This window comes from Brachyhypopomus gauderio, chromosome 2, assembly GCF_052324685.1.
Source record: "Brachyhypopomus gauderio isolate BG-103 chromosome 2, BGAUD_0.2, whole genome shotgun sequence".
Lineage (NCBI taxonomy): Eukaryota > Metazoa > Chordata > Actinopteri > Gymnotiformes > Hypopomidae > Brachyhypopomus > Brachyhypopomus gauderio.
In genome coordinates, this window is record NC_135212.1 from 12,900,600 (window position 1) to 12,925,099 (window position 24,500).

Below are 24,500 nucleotides of genomic sequence, written 5' to 3' on the forward strand. Positions count from 1 at the left end.
TCCGCACCTGCATCCCCCCTCCTGTTCAAAACATTACACTGATCTTCCATTTATGCTGATACTAGTATTTATTATGAGACTACTTCCTACAAGACTTATTATGCAACGAATGAGCTCTGGCTACATTTTTTACCTTATGAAATATAATTCAAAAGAAAACTATTACTTCATTGTGCTCGTCTTGTGAATAAAAAAATAAAAATCAAAGAAAGATTGTTTCATTGAGTGTGCTAACCTCACTGAAAAGGCAACTGGGGTCCTTACTGCTGGGGTCCTGGGTGGCTTATTTTACAGCAGCTATGTGAGATTCTGCATTTTCCCCATTCTAGTCTATTAATGAGGCTTCAGAGTCAAGATGGGGCATTTTAAGATAATTTCCATAATCATTGCATTCAAGCATTATTAAAACGTTTTATTTGCCACAAAGATTAAATAAACTTTTTTGTGATATAGTTGAGTCAATATTTTTGTATTTCTACAATTTCAATATTTTCTGATACCTCCAAACCATCAGGTGGCGCTACAAGAATTTATTGAATTTCGCGTTACTGTAATTCTCGAGGAAGAACAAGCTAACCGTTACTCAGAAACAAACTCGCCGTCGTCTAGTGTTTATATACTATCGTTGCTAATTACGTTAGCCTTTTCTTTTTTCTTTTAGGTTTTTCACTACATATTTAGGCACTGGAGTCTTCATATTTACAGGTGTTTTCCTAAAAGCCGATCCGTAGTCAGCGACCAGACGGAGTCTCTGCGGCGACACCTCCACGCTATTGACCATGAATGTTCCTAAGAGCGGGTACCGGGTCTTCTCCGCCAACTCCACCGCCGCCTGCACCCAGCTGGCCAAGAAGATCACCGAGTACGTGTGTACAAGGACATATTTACTCACTAATGTGCTCAACTCCCAGTATTAGACAGTGTTCATACGGGTCTGAGCTGTTTATGTAGTTCACAACTGTTATGCAGCTGTGTGGAGGTCTATGGGGGAGTTGGGTGACTAACTGGAGAGTCAGATGGGCAGTTAGTCTGATAGCTGCCCATCTGATGTGTGTCATTAACGTCTTAGTTTACTACAAATATATGGATCAATGACAGTAATTACAAACTGGAAGCTCTAATGATCCATTGACTGGTTTGATCCATGGGAAGACGTTATTTTGCCAAATCTTCCAGTTGCAACAGCTGAGGTACGTGAACACGGTTTAGTTTGGGTTTTTTTGCACCTTGGTTCATGCAGGTTTTCTTCTTGACTTTCTAGGCGCCTTGGAGTGGAGTTGGGCAAATCTGTCGTTTACCAGGAGTCTAACAGAGGTGAAACTGCTGCATCTTGCCGAATTAAGAGGGTAGACGACCATATTCCTAAACTAATGAAAAGTGATGTTAGTTCACTGTGATTTATTCCCTTTAAAATGACAGAGACCAGAATCGATGTCAAAGAGTCTGTCAGAGGCCAAACAATCTTCATCATTCAAACCATTCCCAGGTAATGCAGATTTTTAAACATGGTAACAGTGTGCCAGTCTTCAAATGAGGCACGATTATGTATTAAACTAAAACAATTACCCTAGTTAACAAGTGGGCTTTTCATCTGTCTGAGCTCTTTACCAAACAGCATTTTTGCAGTGTGTGCTTGCTCAATTTGTTTTGAAAACTCAAAATCCTGCCTCCGTGACCTCTTGAGGGCCGCTCTCACAAATCGAAGTGTAACGTGATCGCGACTACTGCCTGCTGAAGCAGCTTGTTGCCGTTGCTTTGCTGCTTTCATGATGCCTCTGGTCTGAAACTAAAGCGTGGTTGAATATGTGTGTCTCTCAGAGATGTCAACACGGCCATCATGGAGCTTCTGGTAATGGTGTACGCACTCAAGACCTCCTGTGCCAACAATATCATCGGTGTCATCCCGTACTTCCCCTACAGTAAACAGTGCAAGATGAGGAAGAGGGGCTCCATCGTGTCCAAACTACTGGCGTCTATGCTGGCCAAAGCAGGTATCACTTGATTATTATGGCGTTGGGGTATAAGATGCATGAGGTGAGCACTAACAAGCACTAACAACCCGTCCATCAGGTTTAACTCACATCATCACCATGGACCTGCATCAGAAAGAGATCCAGGGTTTCTTCAGCTTCCCCGTTGACAACCTGCGCGCCTCTCCGTTTCTTACACAATATATTCAAGAAGAGGTGGGTGACGTCTCCCCCTCCTAGTGTGTGAACCCCACTCTGGGTCAAATCTCTGGCCACTGAGGCTGTTGTGAGATTTTTTAGAATATTTTCTGTGTTTTCTTTCAGGTTCCTGATTACAGAAACGCCATCATTGTTGCAAAGTCCCCCTCTGCTGCAAAAAGGTATTGATGTCGCGTTTCCTCAACCTGACTTGAAACTATAAGTATCTAGTTTTATGAGCCCTTGTGTTTTAATGAATGACAATGTGTTTGACCATGTATTTCATCATCTTGTATTTGAGACCAGGCATTGCTGTGTGTTTGTGTGCTTGTAAATGTGTGTGCGTGGTCCCCACAGGGCTCAGTCCTATGCCGAGCGCCTGCGTCTGGGTCTGGCCGTCATCCATGGGGAGGCCCAGCGTGCCGAGTCTGACATGGCCGACGGCCGACACTCTCCCCCCTGCGTGCGCAACACCTCCGGCCACCCCGGTCTGGAGCTGCCGTGTAAGACCAGTCACTGCTCCCCACAGTCTGAGCAGACCATCACGCACTCACAGAGTCCTCAGTATAGGCCCACATCCTTTAACCACCAAACTCCCACTGGTTAACTATGCACTGCAGCACTCGCAAGCTGTCGGGTGCTCACTACACCTAGATCTCTTGTTGCATGTCGGATTTTAAGGTAGCTTTAGTTATTTTCTTATGTTCAGTTGATCTGTTCAGTTCAGGCTCTAAGATTTGGCCTCTTTTTGTTGAGTTCAGAACAAATACGGTAATTATAAGCAGGTCTTTCCAAATGATTCCTGTGTCCATATTGTGTAATTAACATGACTCGACAGATATTTATTCCACTTAATTCTGTTTTCATTTGTGTGTTTTGTATATCTCATGGGGACTTTTAACAATCCTCAGGGAGGATATTCAGAGCCATAAGTTAGTGTGATAGAGCTGTCTCTTAAGACTCTTTAAGCTGGAGATTTGATAAAACATTTTTAGTCTAAACTCAAAGACCACTTTAGAAGACCTTGCTTGCACATCTTGGCACCACTGTGCCTGTAGATCCACTGTACAGGTGTAGAGAATGTACCTGTGCCTATAGAGCCACTGTACAGGTGTAGAGAATGTACCTGTGCCTATAGAGCCACTGTACAGGTATAGAGACTACCTGTGAACGTAGAGGTGTACAGGAATTTTACATGATATTTGACCTATGGATACTGGGCCCTATGATGGGCCCAATAAACTGACAAACAAAACTTCATATAGATTTTTTTTATATATGTATACATGTACATGTATAGATAGTAAATGGATCCATTTCATGGAACATTTAAAAATGTAAAAAAAATTATTGACAATATAAATTATGTATCTACAATTCAGTGATGACAGTCAGCATGTATTGTGCCTTTTCAGCTTATATCTGGGTGAATCCTGAGGGTTGTTGAAGTCCCTTCTCTCATTTCTCTGTGTTTTATGAGTTGTATGTGGATGTTGTTTAATGTGGTGTTTATTTGTTGGTAATAGGCAAGCAGCAAGCTCCGTTTCCAGGCATAGAACTCCCAAGTACGCCTGTTAACTCTCTCTGCTTCTGATCCCAGCGGTCACCGCACCCAAAAGGCTCTCGTGTGTGCATGGCGTTCCCGAGGCTCTCGGCTCCTGCAGGAAGCACTCTGACTCGAACCTTCTCACTCCGACTGTAGCCGTCTGTTGCAAGATCCTTCAACTTTCTAAAGCCAACCCTATTTAAGAGTATGAAGACCGCCAGCTGTCATAACTGCGCGGATGTTCGGAGTGCTTGCGTGCAGGACTGACAGACCTCACCTGATGTGCTTTTTCCTGAATATTCGTAGTCCCTGTAAAATATCTGTCTGAGATGTATACATGCACTCCATTTGATCAGAGCCCATTTTGCCAGTCAACACATCTTAACCTGTTCCTGAATAACTCTGTCCACTAGACTTTTAAAGCAGTCTGGTAGCTGCTTGTCGAGGCCTCTGTCAGGTCTTGGAAACACACGACCTTGAGTAAAGAACCGGATAAATCTTAGTTACGGTCTCAGAACAAAGGCAGCTTATAAACCACACGTTGTGTTGGTCTTATCTGTACCACTGGACAGGATGCAGACTAAAATACCTCTAGATCTCCGTTAATACACAAACATTAATATATACTGGATGTTTGACAGTGTGGGTGTGTGTTGTTTGCCTTTCTAAAGTCCGTTCACATTGTAGAATCTGGCACTGTGGATCCAAACAAACTGTCCAACGGATTGTCACTGGCAGCTTAAGTTTGTGTTCCTAACCATGCGCCACAGAGGTAGCTTTTTATCTTTTCATTTGAGAGTGGCAGAATCGAAAACTTGGTTGATTGAGTGCAGCTCAGAATGAAGGGAGTATAACCCATACCTTACTATAAGTTAGTAATAGCATACACAATACTATTACAGTGTGTGTTTTCCTCTGTAGATGAAAGGCACGTGTTGAGAGCACGTTGAACTCTGGTTAAGCCTTCAGAGCTGCTCCTTGTGAGAGCATATGCAGGAGTATGTGAGCGTATTGCCTTCCCTCTGAATACCAGGCTGTTGAATGAGCAGCCAGGCAGTCTTGGTCCTCTCCCACGCTACTGCAGTCCTGCCAGGACAGGGCTGCTACGTGTGTAGTCAGGGCAGCTTGTCTGAAACCTCTCCGAGGTTCTACCTCATGATTGGGTATGTTGGGCAAGACAAGATGCTTTTGTTTCTGCATGGCATGTGCTGCAATGAGTTTGCCATTGCAAACTGGAACTTGTAGGTGGGGTAAAATGGGGAAAGACTTAAAGAGCAAAACCATCTATAGCTTGCATGACTCTTCCCATGACTCATTTGTCATTTAACGATCACTAGGGATTGTTTTGCTTATTATATGAATTTGAACCCATCTTACCCGGTCTACATTAACAGAAGAGCCCGACTGGCGTAAGGGTCCCTCTTCAGAAGCTTCTGTGACAGGTTTATGACTTACCAGCTGCAACTTCTGTTTATAGTAATGATGGCTAAGGAGAAACCACCCATCACAGTCGTTGGGGACGTGGGAGGACGCATCGCTATTATTGTTGTAAGGAATGGAGTTCTTGATTTATACATTAACAGTTTTGGTACCACAGCAGACACTGAAACGATTCTTGCTTTTAACATCACAAATCATGGCTTGTGCATCTCCATAGGAAGTGATTTGAGCTAATGCTAGCATGCTTGCAGGATGACATCATAGATGACGTGGAGGACTTTGTGGCAGCTGCAGAGATACTGAAGGAGAGAGGGGCCTATAAAATCTACATCATGGCCACCCACGGGCTGCTGTCTGCTGACGCTCCACGCCTCATCGAGGAGTCCGCCATAGACGAGGTGGGTTCCCGATGCCACTTGCATTGCCCGGGACTCGTCAACACACAGAACTACGTACCGTAAGCTGAGATCAGCTAAATGACTGTTGCATTGGTCTCCAGCCTAAACAATATAAATGAGATCGTTACAGACGCGTAACGGGACTTAGGGACCTTGATCACTGTTCTGTCTTGTCATCAATGTGCTGTGATTACTGGATGGTTCACACAGGAAATACCCTTGAATGAAATCTGACATCCTTTCATTTTGCGTCCACTTTACTGTAAAAAAGAGGCCAAACAAATGTTTGTCTTTGTCCAAATCAGGGTACCCGCGGGTCCTTAAAAAGTCTTAAAATGTCTTAAATTTAGTTTTCCATATTCAAGGCCTAAAAATGTCTTAAAATGTCTGGAATTTTATGAGGGGAGGCATTAAATTATTATAAGTGTGTGTTGTTCAGTTGTTCTGGCGCGATGTGAACTTTGCCGAATCTAGCGCTAGGACCATGCAACCGCTCCAGGGTCCTCGTGCTAGATTCCTAGCGTTGGAGTATACGGCCTCAACAACGTCAACAATTTTCGTTCGCCAACCCCCAACCCCCCCGGTCAACAATTCTCGTTCGCCAGCAATCCCCCCCGTCAACGATGTGGAACACACCTGCATCCCCAGTAATAGTGTTATTTTTTCTTGTGAGAGGTATTAAAAAGGTCTTAAAAGTCACTGAATTTGAGATTTAAAAATGTGCAGATACCCTGCAAATACTTACAAGTTGATCGATGCATACCTGAGGGGAAAACAGTAATAGAAGGGCAGAAAACCGATAGAGCTGACGCTAGTTTTACGTGATACCGCTTAATAAAAACAGTTTTACTATTGCCACGTAGAAGTGGATGCATTCCCAGGCTTCCGAAGGCGTTTTGCCCAGTTGGTGAGCTGCGTGTCTGTCCCTCCTCACAGGTGGTGGTCACCAACACCGTCCCCCACGAAGTCCAGAAGCTGCAGTGTCCCAAGATTAAGACGGTGGACGTCAGCATGATCCTGGCCGAGGCCATCCGCCGCATCCACAATGGCGAGTCTATGGCGTACCTGTTCCGCAACATCGCCGTGGACGACTGAGGCGTCGCCCGACGTCCGGCTCGCCCTCAACGGCAGCCGTGTTTGGAGTTGGAACGGCGACACCCCCTTCCGCATGTGCCAAGTGCCCTAAACACCCAATTATTTAAGACAATGAAGTTAACATATTTAAATAATTAGTCTCAATAGAAGTACATGAAGTGAGGTTAAAAATCAGAAAGGCAGACTTTACAGTTCAGATTATGGAATATTTCTGGTTGATTTTGTGGTCAGTTAAGCAATGTAGTTGTGCCTTGCTGCAACAGTGATGCATATATGCACAAGATCTGAATGTAGGCAACACATGTATGCAAGAAATATGGATGTTTGGGATTCGTGTACGCAAGAGATCTGAATGTTTGTGATTCATGTATGCAAGATATCTGAATGTTTGTGATTCATGTATGCAAGAGATCTGAATGTTTGTGATTCATGTATGTAAGAGATCTGAATGTTGCTTCACTCATTTGCACTTCTATATTCCATCCATTAATTGTATGCTGTATTGTCCATGTGATATTTGCTTGACTAGGCTGCCAATTTGAAGTCTTTGAGTCTGAACTGACGTTGGTAGAGAAGACTGGTGGACATGAAGAGAAGCTGCATGCTTGTGGTCCTGCGTTATTTTCAGTGTGTCCATTAGCAACAGCCCGTTCTAAATGCGCTAAACCTGTTGACTGAACCAGCTGGACCACAGATGTGGACAGATAAGACAACACAACTCCATATTGTTTTAGATTCTTCATGTCTCCTGTCTGGCCATCTGGTCTTCTGTTGTGTGGTGGTGTAGTATATGTTCTAGGTTTTCAGAAAGAAACACTTATAGTATGAGGTCAGTTAATGTAGCTGGTGCTCATGCTTTGTGAATGAGACTGACCTCTGCATTACTGAATGCTTTAGTTAGCGTTCATGTCAGAAGGTTGCACTGTGACTGCTGCACAGGATGTTAATTGAATTTTTTGACATAAAGCAGTGCAGTCCCCCGACAGGAGTTAACCTGTTTATTCCACACCTGGTAACTGATCCAGGTATTAAAATCCTTCAAGGGACATATTGCTAAAAACCCCACAATTCTTCACTTGCCAGAAATACAGTCAAGACAACAATTGACACTGGAAATATCAGGCTAATCTTGCTAGTTAGCAGCACACTAAAATATCTTGCATATAAAATATCCATAATGTTCATCACAGTAAGCTACTGGTGTGAAGCAGGTATGGGTCATTCTGTACATCAAACATTGCAGTGATGTATTGATGAGCCAGTAAGCCTGTATCACAGATGGCTCTTAAGAGTGCGCAGGTACTAAGATAAAGGAACCGTAAGAGGTCAACCGTATCTTGGCTCATAGACTGCATTCGGCCCGTTTAAGTGAGAAATTGGGTGAATAATTATTGCTTTGCTGAACTGTTCCTTCATGAGATTTCACCATGACTAACAACAGCATGTTGAAGTAGAAAGTGAATAACTGCTAAACGCCCAGTGTATTTCTGAAGTTTTTGAGCTCACCGAGGTGCAGCTCAAGTGTTCATTGATTGTTCGTGTGTTAATTACTAATTGCTGTCAGTATGAGCTTGTGACTTCCTGTGCACGTGTGGACTCAGGTCTCTCCACACCTCTCCTTCCACGTCCACTTCGTATTTTTAATTGTATCATGACAGGTGCCAATAAGCCGGACAGTACAGTACAGTACGTGTTTGGCGTTAGAGTTTACCCGCACGTCTCCACGAGAGCAACGGTGGTTGCTATGGCGACCGCATTCCGAGCCATATTTAATTATTTTCTGAAAATGTTGGAACCACTGATTTCTCGTGATGTATGTTACCGCTTTTGATTTGCAGTCATATTTTTGTAAATAAAGTTGTGAATTTATTTGCTTTGTTTGAGTTAAATATGAATCAACTGACTACTTCAAATGTAATAGTCAAATGAGCTATTGTTCTGTATTGTAAACCCACAGCTTCCGTGCGTGAGTGATCTCATTCACTAGGAGTGCCCTGTACTACAGCAGATATAATAGTGGTTGTTCATGCAGACTGTAATTCTAAAATTTCCTAATCTTCAAAACTCATCAATGCCTCATTTTCAAAAATGTGATTTCCTTTAAATCCATATCTTGCTTCATCAAACCAGATCTAATTCAGATCGCTCACTTGAGTTGGTCACAGACCCTGTTCTTGTTCAGAACTCCTCAGGGTAACTCAAATGACACTGAGGAGCGTAGACCAAGTCCAGGGGCTGAGACATCCATTCACCTCAGCTGTTCTGAACGAGTATCATTTATTCTAAATCAGTACTATCAAACTACTGTAGGACGTTTTTCCTCCTACATACTTCAACATGGTTCAACTCACAAGACAATTAAAATGTTTCTTCCTAAGTGGATCTGGATAAGGAGCATGTAGATTCTTCAGTAGTATTCTGCTATGCTGCCCCAGGGCTAGACAGTGACAGTCAAACTTCATTGGAAGGGTTAAACAAGCCCTACAATGAATTATTATCCCATTTAATCTAAAGGGTGTAGCATAAATGTTAAATTTTCTGAAACATATTTTAAGACACTCATGATTTAATCAATTTTATCAGGTACATTTTGATGGTGACTCACCTCAGTGTATCAAAAGTGCGAGGGTTCGGTTTCGATGTGTGGTATATGCAAAAGACAAGCGGTCCTGTGCTTTAGCCTTTCTGTGAAGAGGAACTAGTGCACACCTTCTCATGTCACTTCCTCTTTGAGCTCAGAGAAACAATACACCTTGTTTCTCAAAAGAGGAAATTACACACAAAGTTTGTGTGTCGGACTGTAGAGAGTCTGGAATAGGCTACATCCCATGATCCAGTCTGGCAGAAGGCTGCTCACTGTGGTTTCAATCACCTTTTCAATCCATCAAACTTGGGGAGTTTTTGGCGAGTTTCTGCTTGAATTTCTTTGCAGGATGTCAGAATAGGCTCACAGAGCTACTGTTTTGGTATGAACAACATCCCACCCTCATAGATCTTTTGCTTGAGGACATTCCAAAGGTTCTCAGTATAGTGGAGGTCGGGGGAGGATGGGGGCCACACCACGAGTTTCTCTCATTTTATGCCCATAGCAGCAAATGACACAGAGGTATTCTTTGCAGCATGAGATGGAGCATTGTCATGCATGAAGATGATTTTGCTACAGAAGGCACGGTTCTTTTTGTACCATGGAAGAAAGTGGAAAGGCAGAAAGTCTATACTTTGCCAAGGTCATTTTCACACCTTCAGGGGCCTACCAACTCACTCCACATGATTCTGGCCCAAAACACGATTCTGCCACCTCCTTGGTGACATCGCAGCCTCTTTGGGACGTGGTGGCCATCCACCAACCATCACCCATCCATCTACCAACCGTCACCCATCCATCCACCAACCGTCACCCCTCCATCCACCAACCGTCACCCCTCCATCCACCAACCGTCACCCCTCCATCCACCAACCGTCACCCCTCCATCCACCAACCGTCACCCCTCCATCCACCAACCGTCATTCATCCATCCACCAACCGTCACCCCTCCATCCACCAACCGTCACCCCTCCATCCACCAACCGTCATTCATCCATCCACCAACCGTCATTCATCCATCCACCAACCGTCACCCCTCCATCCACCAACCGTCACCCCTCCATCCACCAACCGTCACCCCTCCATCCACCAACCGTCACCCCTCCATCCACCAACCGTCACCCCTCCATCCACCAACCGTCACCCCTCCATCCACCAACCGTCATTCATCCATCCACCAACCGTCACCCCTCCATCCACCAACCGTCACCCCTCCATCCACCAACCGTCACCCCTCCATCCACCAACCGTCACCCCTCCATCCACCAACCGTCACCCCTCCATCCACCAACCGTCACCCCTCCATCCACCAACCGTCATTCATCCATCCACCAACCGTCACCCCTCCATCCACCAACCGTCACCCCTCCATCCACCAACCGTCACCCCTCCATCCACCAACCGTCACCCCTCCATCCACCAACCGTCACCCCTCCATCCACCAACCGTCACCCCTCCATCCACCAACCGTCACCCCTCCATCCACCAACCGTCACCCCTCCATCCACCAACCGTCACCCCTCCATCCACCAACCGTCACCCCTCCATCCACCAACCGTCATTCATCCATCCACCAACCGTCATTCATCCATCCACCAACCGTCACCCCTCCATCCACCAACCGTCACCCCTCCATCCACCAACCGTCACCCCTCCATCCACCAACCGTCACCCCTCCATCCACCAACCGTCACCCCTCCATCCACCAACCGTCACCCCTCCATCCACCAACCGTCATTCATCCATCCACCAACCGTCACCCCTCCATCCACCAACCGTCACCCCTCCATCCACCAACCGTCACCCCTCCATCCACCAACCGTCACCCCTCCATCCACCAACCGTCACCCCTCCATCCACCAACCGTCACCCCTCCATCCACCAACCGTCATTCATCCATCCACCAACCGTCATTCATCCATCCACCAACCGTCACCCCTCCATCCACCAACCGTCACCCCTCCATCCACCAACCGTCATTCATCCATCCACCAACCGTCACCCCTCCATCCACCAACCGTCACCCCTCCATCCACCAACCGTCACCCCTCCATCCACCAACCGTCACCCCTCCATCCACCAACCGTCACCCCTCCATCCACCAACCGTCACCCCTCCATCCACCAACCGTCATTCATCCATCCACCAACCGTCACCCCTCCATCCACCAACCGTCACCCCTCCATCCACCAACCGTCACCCCTCCATCCACCAACCGTCACCCCTCCATCCACCAACCGTCACCCCTCCATCCACCAACCGTCACCCCTCCATCCACCAACCGTCACCCCTCCATCCACCAACCGTCATTCATCCATCCACCAACCGTCACCCCTCCATCCACCAACCGTCACCCCTCCATCCACCAACCGTCACCCCTCCATCCACCAACCGTCACCCCTCCATCCACCAACCGTCACCCCTCCATCCACCAACCGTCACCCCTCCATCCACCAACCGTCACCCCTCCATCCACCAACCGTCATTCATCCATCCACCAACCGTCACCCCTCCATCCACCAACCGTCACCCCTCCATCCACCAACCGTCACCCCTCCATCCACCAACCGTCACCCCTCCATCCACCAACCGTCACCCCTCCATCCACCAACCGTCACCCCTCCATCCACCAACCGTCATTCATCCATCCACCAACCGTCACCCCTCCATCCACCAACCGTCACCCCTCCATCCACCAACCGTCACCCCTCCATCCACCAACCGTCACCCCTCCATCCACCAACCGTCATTCATCCATCCACCAACCGTCACCCCTCCATCCACCAACCGTCACCCCTCCATCCACCAACCGTCACCCCTCCATCCACCAACCGTCACCCCTCCATCCACCAACCGTCACCCCTCCATCCACCAACCGTCATTCATCCATCCACCAACCGTCACCCCTCCATCCACCAACCGTCACCCCTCCATCCACCAACCGTCACCCCTCCATCCACCAACCGTCATTCATCCATCCACCAACCGTCACCCCTCCATCCACCAACCGTCACCCCTCCATCCACCAACCGTCACCCCTCCATCCACCAACCGTCACCCCTCCATCCACCAACCGTCACCCCTCCATCCACCAACCGTCACCCCTCCATCCACCAACCGTCACCCCTCCATCCACCAACCGTCATTCATCCATCCACCAACCGTCACCCCTCCATCCACCAACCGTCACCCCTCCATCCACCAACCGTCACCCCTCCATCCACCAACCGTCACCCCTCCATCCACCAACCGTCACCCCTCCATCCACCAACCGTCACCCCTCCATCCACCAACCGTCATTCATCCATCCACCAACCGTCACCCCTCCATCCACCAACCGTCACCCCTCCATCCACCAACCGTCACCCCTCCATCCACCAACCGTCACCCCTCCATCCACCAACCGTCACCCCTCCATCCACCAACCGTCATTCATCCATCCACCAACCGTCACCCCTCCATCCACCAACCGTCACCCCTCCATCCACCAACCGTCACCCCTCCATCCACCAACCGTCACCCCTCCATCCACCAACCGTCACCCCTCCATCCACCAACCGTCACCCCTCCATCCACCAACCGTCACCCCTCCATCCACCAACCGTCACCCCTCCATCCACCAACCGTCACCCCTCCATCCACCAACCGTCACCCCTCCATCCACCAACCGTCACCCCTCCATCCACCAACCGTCATTCATCCATCCACCAACCGTCACCCCTCCATCCACCAACCGTCACCCCTCCATCCACCAACCGTCATTCATCCATCCACCAACCGTCACCCCTCCATCCACCAACCGTCACCCCTCCATCCACCAACCGTCACCCCTCCATCCACCAACCGTCACCCCTCCATCCACCAACCATCACCCCTCCATCCACCAACCGTCACCCCTCCATCCACCAACCGTCACCCCTCCATCCACCAACCGTCATTCATCCATCCACCAACCGTCACCCCTCCATCCACCAACCGTCACCCCTCCATCCACCAACCATCACCCCTCCATCCACCAACCATCACCCCTCCATCCACCAACCGTCACCCCTCCATCCACCAACCGTCACCCCTCCATCCACCAACCGTCATTCATCCATCCACCAACCGTCACCCCTCCATCCACCAACCGTCACCCCTCCATCCACCAACCGTCACCCCTCCATCCACCAACCGTCACCCCTCCATCCACCAACCGTCACCCCTCCATCCACCAACCGTCACCCCTCCATCCACCAACCGTCACCCCTCCATCCACCAACCGTCATTCATCCATCCACCAACCGTCACCCCTCCATCCACCAACCGTCACCCCTCCATCCACCAACCGTCACCCCTCCATCCACCAACCGTCACCCCTCCATCCACCAACCGTCACCCCTCCATCCACCAACCATCACCCCTCCATCTGGACCATCCAGGGCTGCACAGCATTCATTTTAGCAGCTGCTCTCTTAATCCGATGAATTGGTCTGGCAGAAACATTCCTCATTATGCCTTTATCTGCATGAACCCATCTGTGTTCTGAATCAGCCACAAATCTCTCACAGTACAACGATCACACATCAGTTTTTGTGAAATATCTAATTTTCCACACCTTGTCTAAGGCACTGCAATATTTGACACTTTTTGGCAGCAGAAAGATCCTCTTTCCCATATCACTTGAAACCTCTGGCCTGCTTAATAATTTGGAACATCCTTCTTAAGTGGTTTTCCTTTAATTGGGCTCACCTGGGCAACTATTTATCACAGGTGTCCAAGATTAATTTCATTGATCCAAAGAGCCTTGAGATACAATACCATCTATGAGTTTAATGTAAAAACAAAATATGACCTTGGTACTTGAATACAATTGGCATAATAATTTGGAATATGGTGTATATAATGTTAAAATGTAGTATGTGTTAGATTCACATGAGCTACGTAGGATGCATGAAATTTTGGACTTGACAATTTTTACTAAGGAAACTGGTTTCAACAGGTATCTGTTTTCATAACAAATGCAGATTTATTTTAAATTCATAGGCACTTGACCTGCGCTTGTGGGCAATAGTCCTAATAAGAGTGCAATATTCTACTTTTGTACAAGCAGTTGTCCTCCGGGTTTTCATTGAAACGGCCATTCAGTTTACGTAGTGCCATAATACTTGAAGAGAAGAGAAAGTGTGCATTTGCTTAGCAAACATGAGCTTCCCTATATAATGATTTCTGCTTTGCCTGGTGTACAGACGTACAATTGCGCTTTTGTACTGATGAAGGTGAGAAGCAGCTGCATCACCACTAGACGGCAGCAGAGTCAGTCTCTTCACTGGACCAATTTTATAGAATGATCTGTAGTAAAGATGAATGTGAAGATTATATTTCCAGTTCCCTGTTTACACTGCAATATAGACAGGCTCATCACATTTAAACACAAGACCTGGTGTAGTTTCACCTACTTTTTGGTCTGTTTATTAGGTTTCAATGATTCACAATTAACACTGTTCAGTGTTGTCTGTGCAAATATGCAAAAAAAAAATATTTTTTAAGTACGTAATGTGTTTAAAGCAAATGCATAATAATTTATTAATTTCAGTCAAATAAGTTTATCACATATTTATTTGTAACAAAACAAGTGCAGTGTTAGTTACATGCATGACTTTAGACCATGAAAAGCACGTGTGTAACCTGGCTCTCAACATCACGAACCCTCAGCCTCTCTGGCTTTGTACTTTTGTGGCCATGACTTTGTAAACCAATGCAGATGTCATGCAAATTAATACTAACACAATGTCATAATAATGCTACAGTCCCCCCACTTTCCTATGGCCAGAATACTTGTACAGTATTTTAACAGGGCGTAAAACTTAAATCCACATGATGATCCACACGATGATCTTGCAGTCTTGTGTTTCCTTCACAGAGCAGTTTTTACTCAGTTTTTATTCAGTGTTTACTCAGTGTTTACACCAGCTCCCACCACATCAATCACTTCCCTTCTTTATGAACCTCAGCCTCTTGGAACCTGCTGTCTGAACTCAACGGAGAACGTTTAAAATCTTCACAGCTTTATACATCCCACTTACCCCCAGCTCTGTCCCTCTCTGTGTCCCCCCTCCCCCCAGCTCTGTCCCTCTCTGTGTCCCCTCCCTCTAGCTTTGTCCCTCTGTGTGCCCCCCCTCTTCAGCTCTGTCCCTCTCTGTGTCCCCCTCCTCTAGCTCTGTCCCTCTGTGTGCGCCCCCCCTCTTCAGCTCTGTTCCTCTGTGTGCCCCCCCCTCTGGCTTTGTCCCTTTCTGTGTGTGTCCCCCCTCCCCCTCCAGCTCTGTCCCTCTCTGTCCCCCCTCCCCTCCAGCTCTGTCCCCCCTCCCCCTCCAGCTCTGTCCCTCTCTGCGTCCCCCCTCCCCTCCAGCTCTGTCCCTCTCTGTCCCCCCTCCCCCTCCAGCTCTGTCCCTCTCTGTGTCCCCCCTCCCCTCCAGCTCTGTCCCTCTCTGTGTCCCCCTCCCTCTCCAGCTCTGTCCCGTCCCCCCAGCTCTGTCCCTCTCTGTGTCCCCCCCTCCCTCTTCAGCTCTGTCCCTCTCTGTGTCCCCATTGTCCCTCTTCCGCTTGCTTTAGGAGACGGTGCAGCTGTTGGTCTTGTTCATGGGCGGGCGCGCTCCGCTGTTCTTGGGGAAGGTCTCCCTGCGACGACAGAGGGCAGGACTCAGGCGGCTGGGCAGGTTGGCCTGCTGGAGCAGCTCACGGAACACCTCCAGCACATTGGCGTTCTCCTTGGCCGAGGCCTCCAGGAAGCAGTTGTTCCAGTCCAGCTCCACGGTGGCCAGCACGTCTTCGGGGGACACCTGCCGCTCGCTTTTGCGGTCCGCCTTGTTGCCCACCACCACGATGGGCGTGAACTTGTCCTCCTTGATCTCCAGAATCTCCTCGCGCAAGCTCTTCACGGCTTCCAGCGACTCGGGGTTGTCGACGGAGTACACCAGGGCGAAGGCGTCGCCGTTCTGGATGGAGAGCTTGCGCATGGCGGGGAAGGAGTAGCTGCCGCTGGTGTCCATGATGCGGACGGTCACCTTGACGCCGGCCACCTCGTACTCCCGGCTGTGGAGCTCCTCCACCGTGCGACGGTGCTTCGGCTCAAAGCTGTCCTGCAGGAAGCGCTGGATCAGGGCGGTCTTCCCCACGCCGGCGGCTCCCATGAACACCAGACGCACCTCCGTCTTCTCATTCACGTCCACAGACATCATGAATTTCTTCTTCCACCCCTAAAAGTTCCTCTGTAGACCTTCGACTTAGAACTTAAATAAAGTTCGCAGAAAGCGACATTGGTGTGTGTTCAGTCGGAAAATGCAGCGTTTTAGTAATTATGGGGACTAACAGGGTTCTAAGTAGACGCTGGAGTATGTGGAAAGACAGTGACACTAGCAGCAGTAGTGCAACACGCACATCTGACAGGTGCATCTGTGTCTTGTGTGCCTGCACGTCCTATTTATAGATTTTCTCAATCGTGGATGTTCCACGCCTACCTAGAACTCTCAGCCAATCATTGTGAGGCAGCACTCCTTATTATTAACTCAGTGACCAATTGAAAATGAGTATGCAAATAAGAAACAATGTCCTACCTTCTCATAAGAAGCGCTCCGTTCTTGTCATTACCACTTGGTTGTTCCACTGCAATGAGACAGATTGATAACAAATTTATTATAAACATTTTTTTGTTTTTTAGATTTGCACATGTTGACCATTTTGGAATTTCATAAAAAATTATAAATTTATCAAAGCTTTATAATTTTTCCCTTTTTCCTGCCAGAACCAGCTTCCCTGAAAGCAACATTATATAAACCCATGAATAACAAAAATAGTAACAACCATACTCTAAATATACACCTAGTAGTGACAAACATATATACAATTAAAATGTTAATGTACAATTTATGTCAAATGTACAAAATGTCAATAAAAATTGTTCTTGACTGTCTAATGTAATGCTCAGATAGGTAGAGCATGAATGTGTTCTCTCCAGAGGTCGATGTGTTTGGTATACGTTCATGCGTTTCCTAACACACCTGTGAAAGTAACGAGGTTGACCTAAAGTCTCATGAAGAGCAGATGCTGTTTGTGAATGAGAGCTGTGTGGGCAGGAGAGTCTATATTTAGACGTGTGTATTGTATGCATGAAGCCTGCAGCATGCGCTGACATGTGAGGAGGCTCTGGAGATCTTCCCTGTATTGGGGTAATTACAGTCAGACTTCTCCTCATTGTATGGCTGATCTGTCAGCTTCCAGTCTGTATAGAGCTTGCTGCTGCGTTTGTGAAACATATGGATGTGTGTGTGTGTGTGTGTGTGTGTGTGTGTGTGTGTGTGTGTGTGTGTGTGTGTGTGTGTGTGTGTGTCCATGTATAAGACAGAGGAAGGTTTCATACCATGTGCTGTTTTTAAGCATTCAGGACTGTGTGTGTGTGTATGTGTGTCTGTGTGTGTGTGTGGCTCTGTGTGTTAGTCTCTCTATTGCTTCTGATTGTACTCATCTCTGCAGCTGCTCTTCGGCTTATAATTGAAGGACTGGAGTTATAATCTTATTCTGCAGTCAGATAAAGGCCAACAGGTTAGATGATGCCACCACCAAACACACAAGCCTTTAGAAGACAGCAGCTTTTAAAGAACGTGCCTGATTCAGCCTCCAGGAAGCTACATTTTCAGGGTGCTGGCAATCAGGGACTTGTGTAACTGAGCTCGTATTGCTCGGTCTGAACTGTGCCGTTTGACAGAACCGTTTGCAGCCTGTATCTGAAAACGTCCTGTATGTTTTTCAAGGCCCATAATTCATAGCTAAAGGATCTAATAATTTCTGATCACTTTATCAGCTTGTTATGTTTTATTGTCTATCTTCAGATAGATCTCTATTCCTATTATGGTCTGCTTCTTGCCTTGTTTAATTTAGACTCTATTCTCAAGGCAATGCCAAACATCCTCTAATTGGACGACAGAGTCTAGGACGAGACACGCCCTCCTCTTCATCCTCTAATTAGACCATAGAGTCGAGGACGAGACACGCCCTCCTCTTCATCCTCTTGGTTGGGGATTCGCTGCTCTTCTTCATCTATCTTGAATTTTGAAGGATTGCAGGTCAAGTCGGGAAATCCTTGAATCTTGAAGGGCTCTTTTGTCGTTAAGCATCAGAATTTTAAAGCATCAGTGCTCACTCTCTCTCTCTCTCTCTCTCTCTCTCTCTCTCTCTCTCTACACATGCCCTCCCCAGCTTTCTCATTCCCCCTCTTTTCCCACAACCCCCCTCTTTTCTCAACCCCCCATTCCTTCTTTCCTTAAGCTTTCAATCCACACACCCTCAGCCGCTCTCAAGAGTCTTTGTGAGTGAGCCAAACCATGAGTGTTTTTTCTCTTCTGTACTTTTTAAATTTATTTCAGTATTTTATTACATTCAAGTCAAAATACACATGAATAAAGCTTTTGCAACAAATGTCACTGTATGTTTTGCAAAGGTAAGCATGCTGTGTCCTTAAATCTAGAAAAAAAACTTCATGATGATGCATGTGAATGAATGTATCTTGCACTCTTATCGTTACCTGTCATCTTGCTGTAACTAGAACATTTTCTGTCTTCAGGCAGCTAGGTCATTCATTTTTATACAAGACCATGCTCACTTAACAAGTATCTGGTTAGGATTGGTCTATGATTGTATCTCTGACAATAAGGAGATACTCTGCCAATTCAAATCTCTGGTTAGGGCCTGATAGTCCTGATCTCCCAAATAGTTGTTTTTACTTTGGTTAGTAATTCAGATCAGGTTTAGATAATGTGGTAGAGCAGGACTGGTGAGAGGATGGTCTGTGATAATGGTTGTCAGAGGGCTAGTACCGTAAGTATCAGAACTAGCTGACTAATGGGACTGTCATCGGGGTTCAGTTCTTGGGACTGGTTTTGGACTCGTCTTGGACTGCATCCACCATACACATTCAGTTTGGAAGGTATTTAGATTTTCTGCAAAAGTATTCAGCCATTGCTCATGAAGACATTGTGTGCTTATGTGTGGAATTTCCACTGCTATTGCTCCTATCAAATTACACTTCTCAAAATGAAACTGTAATAACCTCATAGCCACTGCTCTCCAAAGCAATATAATTAACCGAATTGCTGCATATGGCACATGAAAATCTGTTTTGATGCCATAGATAGGAAAAGAGTTATTTCATTGGGGGAGCATCTCTGCACCTTATCCTGGGGTAATTTAACGAGTTGCGTCAGCATGAGTCACTAATTCTGCATGCAAATGGGATGTAAAATGGGTTGGTTATGGCCATGGTGTCTTACTTTGAGTCTTTCCCGTGAGGCGGTCGTGACTGTGAGCCTCACGTGAGACGTGTGTGAACACGAGTCAGAATCACCTCCATGTTCCTCAGGAGCTTTCTCTCTCCTGGTTCCAGGTTAACTGTTATAGGCACCCAGGTGGCAGGGAGAACCCAGGGAGAACACAAGGAGACAACAGGGAGAACCCAGAGACAACACAGGGAGAACTCAGGGAGAACCCAGGGAGAACACAGGGAGAACACAAGGCGAGAACAAGGAGAACACATGGTTACCACAGGGAAAATCTAAGAGGATCACAGGGAGAACATAGGGAGAACCCAGGGAGAAGACAGCTTAAAATGGCACATGTAAAGAAAACTTAAATACAGCACATCTTCCATCTCACTGTGAATGGACTGACTTCCACTTTGACTGTTTACACTGATCTGTAAGGCTCTATATGGAGTATATAGTGTATAGTCACGTAACTGTGCTTGTCCTCTAAGATGTAATAGTGATATACTGCATAACAAATGTTTCCCAGTTTCATCCAGTGTCTTTCTGACTTTAGAAATACAGAAACTGAATTTGATGTGAGTGTCATGCATTGTTAATAAATATTGCATAAAATATTCTTAAATCCATTATATATCCAGACTAACCAAACATTGAGGTTAAAACATAAATGCAATTACTTGTTTTTAATATTTTTGTTTTTACATAAAAATGTCTAATATCTCACTCATTCAACTACAGCTGCACTGTTCCAGATTAACAGCTACCTTGAATCAGTTCTCTTTCACCCAGAGCAGTAAAGGTAACTGCCAGTTATTTGGGTTAATGAGAGCTGTGTGAGTCACACTCTGTCTGCTCTGTGTGTGAAGAACAGCACCGACTTAATGGACCGAGATTGTTTTGAACAGACACCCGCCCGCTCCCAGGCCTCTACCCCTCCACCCACCTGCCTTATCCATGCCTCCACCCACCTGCTTAATCCATGCCTCCACCCACCTGCTTAATCCATGCCTCCATCCATCTGCTTAATCCATGCCTCCATCCATCTACCTAATCCATGCCTCCATCCACCTGCCTAATCCATGCCTCCATCCATCTACCCATGCGCCTGGCCACTGACCTTATGATCTATCCTATTGTTTGCACTAGGGAAAAAAAATGACCCCTCTGATTACTACCCAACTGTGAACTTGGGTTATGTTTGATCTGAGACGTATCTCATGGTTTGCCTGTCATCACTATTAATGTAATTCTAAGTTAGCAGTGGGTCTAATGAGAGAAAGTGGGTGTGTATTTCATTTTCTTCCAACAGTGACTCAACCCACATGGAACAGAGTGTGTCTCTTCTCACCTCATTTATACAACCCCTCCCCCTCTCTATCTTCCTCTCTCTCTCCCTCCCCCTTTCTATCTTCCTCTCTCTCCGTCTGCCTCCCTGGTGATCCTGAGATGCTGGTGACACATCAGAAAGGCATGGAACCGCCTCCCCTTTGTCACAGTGAGTGAGCCCAAGCTCGTGGCTAAAGTCCTGGGGAAGACGTGGTGGTCAGATGGGCCCCGTCCACACCTTGGTCTGCTTGGTGAAGACACGCTGGCCTCCCACAACGCACACGAGCGTGAGAAGACCTGCCACTCCGAAGCCCTCTCCCTTCGTCTTATAACCAGATAATAAGATGCTTCTAGAAAACTGTGAGACTTTAAGACTTTGGTTATGGAAAAATGCAGCGTCTCACATCTCAGAACTTTCAGAACAGATAGTTTCCACCTTTTAGTACATGGTGTGACAAAGCAGCTTTAAATAAATCATGTATGCAGCGAATTGAGATCCAGACCCATAACGACCAAGCCAAGGCAACAGTGGCAATGAAAAACTCCCTGAAAGCAAGACAGAGGATCTGTGAGAGAAATCAAAGCTGAGCAGGGGAACCCATTTCTGATCTCTGCAGGAGAGTAGGTGGAACATGCAAATGAGAAAATTGGGTGTAGCTGGAGGCTCTGAGGTGGTTTGGCTGGACGGCAAGCCGACAAGAAGAAACTCTCCTTCAGGGTGGAGCCTGCGTCTGCATCTGTAGAGATGAATGACAGTTGTACAGCTCGACACAGTAAAAGAAACCGAGATCGTTAGCTATGATTAATAGAGTGCAACAGAGACTCCATCAGAATCGGCTATGACTGCTTAGCACAGACATAAGGATTTCCTGAGATACCGGCAAACATCTGTCCTGCCATCGACAAACCTGTATGAACTAGTGAGACCAGCAGGTTTAAAGCAGCACCATGTGTCTCAGTTCACCTTTATCTTCATGAACCCCAAGATCTGCACCATTTATCTATCAGGGAAACGAATTTCCTAAAGCTTGACTGGAATGTTGTTCCAAAACAGGAGCAGGGGGAGGGGATTATGGGAAAATACTCTTCTCTCCTCTAACATTCTGAATTCTAGCTGTAAAAAAACCTTGTGATCCAAGTAGGTGCGATGCTTCATAATAGGAAACACGTTTCCTCAGGTACTGAGGAGCAGAGAGGAGCTTCACTGCAGACTCCCCCTACACTCCTGACAAATTGGTAAGCTTAGACCACCAATATAAACCTCCGGTATAGCTATAGACTGTAAAACACCCTGGATAACAGTCCTCCTGACTTTAAAATCTTACCCTTTGACCTGAGCAATAATGTTTTCATTAGAATTTGAGAACCATTTATAGATCTATAGTAAATATAATTCACTGTAATGCCCTCTTTCACATTTTTCAGAAATAGCACTGATACTAGTGATATTACAAATATAATTTAGTTAACTCATATAAAGGATATTAATTAGTGATATTAATTTATTTTATTCATTTGTTAACCCTTGTGACATTTCTCTATGTACAGGTACATCTCAATAAATTAGTGTAACAAAACCAACCAGGCAGACAAGGATCCAATTGCGGAATATGGTAGTTTTTATTTGTGACGTGAATACAGAGTACTCGAATAGACGAATAACTCCGCTGAGCGTGTGTGGTGTATGGGTGCTGTAGTCAAGGTCAGGACGGTCACGCCGGGTAGACAGAAGGCTGAAAGTACACAAGGGCTAGGCAGGGAACGAGGTCTGGGACGAGAGCAGAGGTCAGAACACAGGAGATCAATCACGAAGATATAACGCTTGGTAAGTGGCATGCCAACAATACTTCACAATAATAATAATAATAATAAGTTCCATTTGTATAGCGCCTTTCAAGATGCTCAAGGACGCTTTCCAGATGCAAAAACCAAACCCGGAAGTGAGAGGGGGAAGCTTAAGTATTCGTGAAATGGTGAGCAGCAGGTGTATGGAATAATCCGGGTGGTCACGTACTGTTCCTAACAATTAGAATATAATCAAAAATGTACTTATTTCAGTAATTTAATATGAAAAGTTAAACGCATATATATATTTATGACAAACAGTAATCAATTTCAATTGTTTATTTCTGTTAATGTTGATGATTATGGCTTACAACCAATGAAAATGCAAAATCATTTAAATTTAATTTTAAATTTTAATTTAAGATATAATCTCAGAAGATCAATTGAAAAAATATTTTTTTTTAGAAATGTTGGCCTACTGAAAGGTATGTACTGTAAATGCACTCAATACTTGATCTGGGCTCCTTTTGCACAAATTACTTTTATATATAGATATAAATAAACATATATTTGTTTTCTTATTCCATGTGCTTCTGTTTACTTCGTGGTCTTCCATGCCTAGTGTTCTGTAACCCCGCCCCAATGTAATTCTTCTCAGGTGTTCCCTGTTTAGTGTCTCGTTAGTATCTGGTATTTAAGCCCTTTGTTTCCCTTGTTTGTTTGCTGGCCTTTGTTCTATATACAGCTGTTTAGGGTGGTGTTCCTCTGTGTTATTTATTGTGGTATTTACTGTGCCGTATGTCTAAGCCTGTAATCCATGTCTTTCGTCATTCTCTATCTGAACAACCTGGTAATTTGACCCTGGACTGCTGTAGTGATTATAACAATGGATTTGCCCATATTAAATCTCTCTTCTCAGCATGTGTGTGTGCCTCCTTCTTGCTCTGTGAATGAGGTGTTATAGTAATGTATGTACAGTACAGTAGTTTACTTTTACCTGTACAGTTTGTAATATAAAATTGTAATATAAAATTAACATCAATTTATAAATGAACTTCTTTTGTGTACACATTTAGGGTTTAACATGCAGTATGAGGATAGATCTTTTAGATCTAGGCCTTTGTTAGGTGTTCATCCAAAATGTGTGCATTTTCAAAATTCCTGGGGGTCTACAAACACAAACTCCACAAATGTTTGTCTATTACTGCACACAAAGTTTCCAGTTGTTTTGGACAGAGGTCCTTCAACAGCTGTGCAAATAAAGAGCTTCAAGCACTTTGCTTGCATAGCGGATGAAGAACCTCTGGACCAATACAATGTTTAATGTCTACATATCTACTAGGGGTGCAACAATACATGTACCCGTATCGAACCGTTCGGTACAGTGCTCTCGGTTCGGAACGCACTATGTACCGAACGATACAGCCTTTTAAAAAATGGATTTCATCAATTTGTCTTCTGAAGATGCGCTCTGTGTTGAAGGCTCAGTGGATCTGTGTTTGATTACTCCACCTACACCTAGGCTGCATTGTCGAGCGCAGATCCACTGAGCGCCTCCCACATGCATTCAGGAGGCTGAGTGAGACGAGCTATGAGAAGCTAGCTCGTAGAAATATGGCTACTGCCTCAAATATACCTGAAATCGAAGCTCCTCCACCATCATTCAGATCTGGCGTTTGGAACTACTTTGGTTTTCATGTTAAATATGATTCTGAAGGCAAGCGCGTCGTGGACAAAACTACTACGGTATGTCGGAAGTGCTACACGAAACTTAAACATAACGGTGGGAACACGACGAATATGACTGTACATTTACGCCGTCATCACCCCGAAGCGAAAATAAGTGAAACCAGACAAAAACAA

At 46.0% G+C, this 24,500-nt stretch overlaps 2 protein-coding genes and 1 long non-coding RNA gene across 8 annotated transcripts; 1 reads left to right on the forward strand and 2 right to left on the reverse strand.

Moving 5' to 3' along the window:
* Positions 1–562: 562 nt before the first annotated feature.
* Positions 563–23,533, forward strand: LOC143488590 (phosphoribosyl pyrophosphate synthase-associated protein 1). Of its 5 annotated transcripts, none has more exons than XM_076987414.1 (12): positions 563–862; positions 1,262–1,314; positions 1,420–1,486; positions 1,819–1,991; positions 2,071–2,186; positions 2,295–2,350; positions 2,526–2,671; positions 3,695–3,733; positions 5,192–5,262; positions 5,406–5,552; positions 6,489–6,600; positions 19,646–23,533. In XM_076987414.1, exons 1-12 carry the CDS (start codon positions 780–782, stop codon positions 19,648–19,650), a joined length of 1,068 nt encoding a protein of 355 aa, XP_076843529.1. In that variant the 5' UTR covers positions 563–779; the 3' UTR covers positions 19,651–23,533. The 5 variants fall into 5 exon arrangements, with proteins under 5 accessions (XP_076843529.1, XP_076843503.1, XP_076843511.1 ...); XM_076987388.1 differs by lacking the exon at positions 19,646–23,533 and adding an exon at positions 7,177–8,516; XM_076987396.1 differs by lacking the exons at positions 3,695–3,733; positions 19,646–23,533 and adding an exon at positions 7,177–8,516.
* LOC143488618 (uncharacterized) lies at positions 4,091–9,311 on the reverse strand. Of its 2 annotated transcripts, XR_013124475.1 has the most exons (3): positions 9,253–9,311; positions 5,920–6,734; positions 4,091–5,871 (listed from the first exon to the last, which is right to left on the reverse strand). It is a non-coding gene; the product is annotated as an uncharacterized LOC143488618 (long non-coding RNA). The 2 variants fall into 2 exon arrangements; XR_013124474.1 differs by having other exon boundaries at positions 4,091–6,734.
* On the reverse strand, positions 15,711–16,673 carry rasd4 (rasd family member 4). Its single transcript, XM_076987427.1, has one exon. It carries the CDS (start codon positions 16,446–16,448, stop codon positions 15,819–15,821), a length of 630 nt encoding a protein of 209 aa, XP_076843542.1. The 5' UTR covers positions 16,449–16,673; the 3' UTR covers positions 15,711–15,818.
* Positions 23,534–24,500: the final 967 nt, after the last annotated feature.